General features: G+C 50.3%; 1 protein-coding gene across 1 annotated transcript; it reads left to right on the forward strand.

Annotated features, from left to right (window-relative positions):
- The first annotated feature begins 1,726 nt into the window (after positions 1-1,726).
- On the forward strand, positions 1,727-6,684 carry REM2 (RRAD and GEM like GTPase 2). Its single transcript, XM_074294246.1, has 5 exons — positions 1,727-1,943; positions 3,300-3,635; positions 3,886-3,959; positions 4,513-4,720; positions 6,239-6,684. Exons 1-5 carry the CDS (start codon positions 1,844-1,846, stop codon positions 6,559-6,561), a joined length of 1,041 nt encoding a protein of 346 aa, XP_074150347.1. The 5' UTR covers positions 1,727-1,843; the 3' UTR covers positions 6,562-6,684.
- Positions 6,685-7,180: the final 496 nt, after the last annotated feature.

Below are 7,180 nucleotides of genomic sequence, written 5' to 3' on the forward strand. Positions count from 1 at the left end.
TCAGTTGGAGAATGGTTGGGTAAATTGTGGTATATGAAGGTTATGGAATATTACTGCTCGGTAAGAAATGACCAGCAGGAGGAATATAGAGAGGCCTAGAGAGACTTAAATCAACTGATGCTGAGTGAAATGAGCAGAACCAGAAGATCGCTGTACACTTCAACAACAATACTGTATGAGGATGTATTCTGATGGAAGTGGAAATCTTCAACATAAAGAAGATCCAACTCACTTCCAGTTGATCAATGATGGACAGAGGTAGCTACACCCAGAGAAGAAACACTGGGAGGGGAATGTAAATTGTTAGCACTAACATCTGTCTGCCCAGGTTGCATGTACCTTCGGATTCTAATGTTTATTGTGCAACAAGAAAATGATATTCACACACATGTATTGTACCTAGACTATATTGTAACACATGTAAAATGTATGGTATTGCCTGTCGTCGGGGGGAGGGAATAGAGGGAGGGGGGGTAATTTGGAAAAATGAATACAAGGGATAATATTATAAAATATATATATATCTATATATATATAATAAAAAAAAATTATGTGTCCCTTCTAGTACTGAGTGTCATGAACTTCCTTTGATGTGTGAGTCTTAGTTTTTCATTTTTCATTCATTCATTCATCATTTACTGAACTCCTGATGATCAAAATTTTATAGGGAATAAAAAGAATGTGGAGGATTAGGGCTGAGAGGGAGAGTATTATTTCCTTCCAATTCCTTCATTTTGCAGATAAAGTAACCGAGTCCCCTGAAGGAGAAAGAGATTTACCTAATAAGACACAGTCTTTGTTTTAATGAAACTCACAGTCTCACAGGGAAGATAAGATGTATACCAAAAAACCTCTATAATACAAATTAGAATGTAAAACTAGAATAAGAGAGCTTAAAGGAGCCTTTAAATAGCACAAATTAACCCCTGCCTCTCAACCAACCCCACAATCCTACAAGACCATATCATGATACTTTTTGCTCACAAAGCTTTTAATGGCTCCCTTAAAAAAAAACAAAAAAAAAAAAAACTTTTAATTACCTACCAAATAAAGTCAAAATGTGCTAGTATTCAAGATTCTGCAAGCTTTTTCAAGCATCTTTTCAGTATTACTCTCATGACTTTTTAATATGTATCTCATATTCCAATTAAAAGAAACAAGCTATTCCACAAAGAAGTCTTGTACTTCCCTGCCTTTATGCCTTTGCTCATGCTGTTCCTTCCTTCTGAAATTCCCTTTCCTCCAGCTCTGATTGTTCAGACGCTTTAAATCCCCACTCACAGTCTGCTGCAGGACCCTTCCCCACAACTCTACAAACCCTTTGAATCCCCAAAGTGGTTTTTACCTGAGGAAATGAAGCATAAACATAAAGCCATTCCTTTATTTGCTTGTTCCTCTTTCTAACCCTTCTGTATATTCTTCACTCTCCTTATCAGTTGTTTTTGTCCCAATGTCTTTCTGTCCAAACCTTACTCAATATCCCTTTTATTTCTCTGCCTCAGTGTATCTGCCTTCAGACTTTGCTGTCTTTGTCACGTTCAAGTCCAGAGAGTAGGATGGGAGTAGGGCTGTGTGTGGCTGGGGGATTCCAGGAGAAAGTAGCACAAAGAAAGAGACCAGAAAGGGGTGGGGTGGGGAATCTGAAAGGAGGGAATCCCGATGACATCACTGCTCATTAGCATATGTGACTTCAGCGGGAGGTGGGGCCATTCCCCCAGGTGTCCAAGGGGAGTGGAGAGTGCGTGTGTTTGGGGGAGGGGGTGGTATTTAAAGAGAAAAGCTGACAGAGCTGCTGAGTGAGAGAAAGATTTCAGAGAGCCAATATTGCTGCACTCGCACAGAGATGCATGCGGACACGGACACAGATATGGACACGGATACGGACACAGCAGCCCTCTGTCCGTCAGGCGGTGGGGCTTCCTCCCCAGTGATCCCAGCACCAGGTGAGGGGGGCTGATTCCTCAACCCTGGGACAGACTGGCTGCAGCCCTGCGGGTGCGTGGGGGGCGGGGGGAGAAAGGGGGTTGTAGGGTTTTATTTATCTTTGGTAGGGTGGAGAGGAGGGGCTGATCGGAAATTAAAACTGGAGAAACTGAACCACAACAACCAAAAAAGACAACAGCCCCTCAGAATTGGGGAGGAATTCCCAGCTAAGGTTGGGGGGCTAAGATCGCAAGTAGGGATGTTAGCAGACCCCTCTCCTCGGATTTTGGAAACTGGTTGAAAAGCCCCTACCATCTTAGATTAGCCTCTGGTTCCCCTTTGCCCCATCTCACTCCCCAAGAGAGCAGGTTAGGGAGCCAAGTAGAGGGGCAGAGAAGGAGAGAGAAAGAGGCTGAGGGGGGAGGGAGGGAGGCGCGAGGGGGAGGGAAAAAGAGAATGGAAAAGCCAGAATGTATCCCAGAGATGCTGGGAGGGGGACAGCTCCGCTCCGAGACCTGTTGTGAAGGATTCTTCCGAGCTCCCGGAGACGGGCCACCGCTGCTTATCGATCGGGCTATTTCTGGCCTCTTCGAGTCCCTCTTTGTTGTGTCTGAACCTCCTCCTGTTACACTGACCCGTACCTTGTCACTCACAGACGCACAAAGAAGCACGGAGACGCACACACACAGACTCCCATTGCGCTTGCCCCTACGCAAACACTACACACTCTCCCACTCGCGGGGACAGCCTGGGACACGGACGAGTTCCCCTCTGCACAGCCCTTCTTGTGTTCCCGCGGAGGTAACAGGGCTGGACTCCTCTCCCACAGATACACCTAGGGACCTGCTGACACCTGGACAAGAACGCCCTCACTGGCACTCTCCGGAAACGTGTTCTCTCCTCACCCCACTTCCTCAGCCCCGTAGCCTGTCACGCTGCCCAAAATTCTCCTGTGTACCCACTCTCTTCCTAACAGACGACTAAAGAATTAACAATAAAAGAAGGCTGGCTCGGAGCCGGTCTGTCCATGAAGCAGGGCCTAACGGAGGAAGGGGGAGCTTGGGGGCCGTGGCTGAGCCTGGGGTTCACGCGTGTGTCATGTGTGAGTGGGTGTGAGAGCGGGAGGTGCGCATGTGCCACCCCATACATGGGCACCTTTTGTACGCACCTAAGTGGGGGAAATCACATGGAGGAAGCAAGATCACTGTTGTGAACAGCTGACATCCCAGGTCCCTGGGGTGAGGGGTTCTAAGGCCTGTCCTCACACGGAGAGTACAAAATCAAGGGTTCTTTCTGCAGAGGGGGTAAGAATGGCCCTGCTTCAGAGAGGAGAAGGGACCCCGTATAACTAACCCCTTTTTGTCCCCCTGTAACAGATGCCCCAGTGCTGAATAAGCGAGACAAGCTGCTGGCAGGGTTGGAGCGGGCTGGGCTGTCCCCAGCTGGGGGAGCGCCTCGTCGGAGAGGCAGCATGCCCGTACCCTACAAACACCAGCTGAGACGGGCCCAGGCCGTGGACGAGTTGGACTGGCAGCCCCAAGCCTTATCTTCTGGCTCTTCTGACTCTCTGGGCTCAGGGGAGGCAGCGCCAGCTGGGAGGGGTGGTGTCTTCAAGGTGATGCTCCTGGGTGAGAGTGGCGTGGGCAAAAGTGCCCTGGCAGGAGCTTTCGGAGGACTCCAAGATGATAATGCTCATGAACCTGAGAATACAGGTACTGGGATGGGGATCACATATGGCCATAAAGATGGTAGAAGGATGGGCCTTTGAAAACCTAAGATGACAGTATTTGAGGATCCAGAGTGGAGGGGGAAGGTCAATAGCCTTTAGGGGATTGTGTCTTAGTGAAAAGTACTTAGAAAGATTGCCTTAATGGCTGGGGTCCCTAGGTTGGATGTCCAGGCTGAGCCACCTACTAAAAGGACTCTCTTTCCCTATCCCTTTTTTTTTTTTTATCCCAACAGAGGATACATATGAAAGGCATATTATAGTGGATAAAGAAGAGGTAACATTGGTGGTATATGACATCTGGGAGCAGGTGAGATTCATAATAGCTTTAACATTGGGAAAAAGTAGGAAAGGTGCAGGGAGACTGCCCCATCATGGGAGATGCTAAAGGTTCAGGAATCATCCTCCAAAAAGTTTCCCAGGGGCTCAGGACTTCTGTTACATCATTTTGACTAAGCAAAGTAGATAAGACTACTACCTGTGCTGAATGTCATAACTGACCCCCTCCTCCTCTACCCTGACAAAGGAGGATGCTAGAATAAGAATGAAGCACTGCATGCAAAGTTAGCCTGGAAGAGGCCAACCTGTTGGCAGAAACTTAAGAGCTCTAAGTCAGAGGGGAGCTTACATGATAGTAAAATGGCATCAAGGTGACATCACATTTTTTAACCAACACCAGGGGACACCACTCCCCCCACAAGCACACTAGTTTTACCACTTGAGTCTTAGGCAAATATTTTCCCCCACCCTAGGCCTACTTTCTCAACAATTTTCAGTTAGGGGAGGGGGACTGGAAGAGATGATCTCTAATGTCCCTTTTCTAGCCTAACTTTCAATGACTGATTTCACTTTGCTTCCCACAGGGAGAAGCAGGTAGCTGGCTCAGGGAACACTGCCTTCAGACTGGGGATGCCTTCCTCATTGTCTTCTCTGTCACTGACCGAAGAAGCTTCTCCAGAGTGCCCGAGACACTGCTTCGACTTCGGGCTGGTCGTCCCCATCATGACCTACCTATCATCTTAGTGGGCAACAAGAGTGATCTTGCTCGGTCCAGGGAGGTATCACTAGAAGGTAAATATCCTGAATTATTCCTTTTTTCCAGGTCCAAAAGACTCCTTCCCCAACTCCCCTAATAAGATTCTTCCCTACACCTGGCCCCCTTTTGTCTGAACCCAACTGTACCTAAGTCCTCACTTTCATCAAGGCTCAGGTTTCTAAATCTCCTTTTCTCTGGGGCTTGGAATTCCTTTTCCTCTCACCTATCTCCTGGCCTGTCATGTCTCCCCAATGCCCCAGGTTCCATTCTCTCAGCCAGATCCCATTTCCTTGCACCCATACACGCATATAACTTCTTCATGCACTTAAGTCCCCTGCTTCCTCCCTTCAGTATAAATTCATAGATTAAGAGCTGGAAGAAATTTTAAAAGGCAGCAAATGCAGTACTCTTGTTTCACAGATGAGGAAACTGAGGCCCATCGTGACTTGCAAGAGTTACACAGCTGAGTAATGTTTGAAGTGGTTCTGAACCCCAGTCTTCCTCATCTCCCACACCAAGATCCGGCAGCTACTGGTGCGATGGGTAGAAGGCTGGGCCTAGAGTAAGGAATAGCTTAGTCTCATCCCAGCCTCAGACAGGTCCCGGTTTGGATAGGTCACTTAATCTCTTAATCTCTATTTGCCTCAGTTTCCTCAACTGTAAAATGAGGATGATAATAGCAGTACCTCCCAAGGCTGTGGTGAGATAAAATGAGATAAAAAGAATCCCCAAGTGCATGACTCAGAGTAGAGGCTATGTAAATGCGCGCTGTTATCATACCTACCCCTATTCTATTCTAATCAATAACCTTCATCCAGTCAACCCAGGCCCTCCTCCCTTCCAGGCCTCTCCCCCGCCTTTCCCTCCTCCAAGACTCCCGGGAGAGTCCCTCCCGCGCTTCCCTCATCCATCCCCACCCTGCCATCCCGCTCCAAGCTCTCCATTCCACCCGATTCCTTCTCTCTTTTGATACCGCATCCCATAACTACCCCATCCCCGCCCTCCTTCAATCCCCACGGCTTGATGAAATGTGGTAGACGGCACAGGATGGGGGGCTGGGTTCAAATCCCGCTCAGGGGTCATGGTGAGGTGCACAAAACCTGCGGGAGAGCCCACAACCCTGGCAGGAGAAAGAGAATCACAGAACCGTAACCATGGACTTTTCTGTGTAGCTTGGAAATTTTGGGAAAATTAATTTTTTTTTTCCCTTTGGACAAAGGTCCTGCCCCCTTCCCTGCCCCCCTTTCCCCTGGACTTTACACTGTGTATCCTAACAAAAGCTAGAGGGTTTCTGTGACGGGGCGGGCGCGGGGGCGAGTACTAGTGAGAACTTGTGAGTACTAGCGACGACCCCCAGGCTTCCGGTCATCTGTAAGCCGGGTGGGGGAGGGAGGGGCGGGGCGCGATATTTCTGCACTTCCAGCCCACGCCGCGAGGGGGCTGCCTCAGAGCCGAGGTGTGCCCCTAGTTCGGGGACCTCGGACACGCCTCCTTCGGGGATGCCCGGCGCCTGGCGGGCGCTGAGCGGACCCTGCCTCGTGTCCCCGCCGCAGAGGGCCGCCACTTGGCCGGGATGCTGAGCTGCAAGCACATCGAGACGTCGGCCGCGCTGCACCACAACACGCGGGAGCTGTTCGAGGGCGCCGTGCGCCAGATTCGCCTGCGCCGGAGCCGGGCCCGGGCCGCGGCTGCGGCCGAAGGCCACCCCGACGGCCCCGACGGCGCCGCGCAGCCGCAGCCGCAGCCCCCGCCGCCGCCAGCGCGCCGCGAGAGTCTCACGAAGAAGGCGAAGCGCTTCCTAGCCAACCTGGTGCCCCGGCAGGCCAAGTTCTTCAAGCAGCGCTCCAAGTCGTGCCACGACCTCTCTGTGCTCTAAGGGAGATCCCGGCAGGAATTGTTGCCATGGTCACTGCGGTTGCCATGGTCACCCCCCTCCCAGCGCCCCTTCTGTCGGTTTCCGTAGAGGAGACCCATGTAGGAAACCAAAACTCCCAGGATTCTCCGGGTCTGACCGAGACCAGAGAACCTGGAGAGGTGGTCCTCGCCTGCCGGTGGGGGGCAGTGATACGTGCCGACATCTCTGTCTGGGCCGCCTGGTTCTCTGAGGGCACCTTAAAGGCAGGGACATTGACCCGTGGGCCAGGGGAGGGAAGGAGAACGATTTGTTTGCAATTATTCCTTTTATTATTGTGATTAATGTTTTGGGCCGTGCCTGACCACATTCTCCTTTAGAAGGCTCCTAGAAGCGAGGCTTGGAAATGCTCTGTTGAAACTTATTGTAGGATTTCCCGCCTTTGTCATCTGTACGACTAAGTCTTCGAGAGATTCTTAAAGGCAAAGTCCTGAAGGACCCTTCTTTAGACTCTCAAGACACATTTCAGCCTTCCCCTTCCCCCTTCAATTGCACTTGGTTCGCCTCTCCTAAGGGGTTCTTAAGACAAAGGCTGGACATGCAATATTTTGCGAGTTCCTTTCAGGATTTTCAGATTTGCCTG

This window comes from Sminthopsis crassicaudata, chromosome 2 (assembly GCF_048593235.1).
Source record: "Sminthopsis crassicaudata isolate SCR6 chromosome 2, ASM4859323v1, whole genome shotgun sequence".
Classification (NCBI taxonomy): Eukaryota; Metazoa; Chordata; class Mammalia; order Dasyuromorphia; family Dasyuridae; genus Sminthopsis; species Sminthopsis crassicaudata.

What these genes read in the sequence shown, in the direction of transcription:
- REM2 (XM_074294246.1), top strand. Translation starts at nt 1,844, where the DNA reads ATGCATGCGGACACGGACACAGATATGGACACGGATACGGACACAGCA. An exon ending in TATATGACATCTGGGAGCAG is followed by an intron (nt 3,960 to 4,512) that starts GTGAGATTCATA and finishes TGCTTCCCACAG; the next exon opens with GGAGAAGCAGGTAGCTGGCT. An exon ending in CAGGGAGGTATCACTAGAAG is followed by an intron (nt 4,721 to 6,238) that starts GTAAATATCCTG and finishes TCCCCGCCGCAG; the next exon opens with AGGGCCGCCACTTGGCCGGG.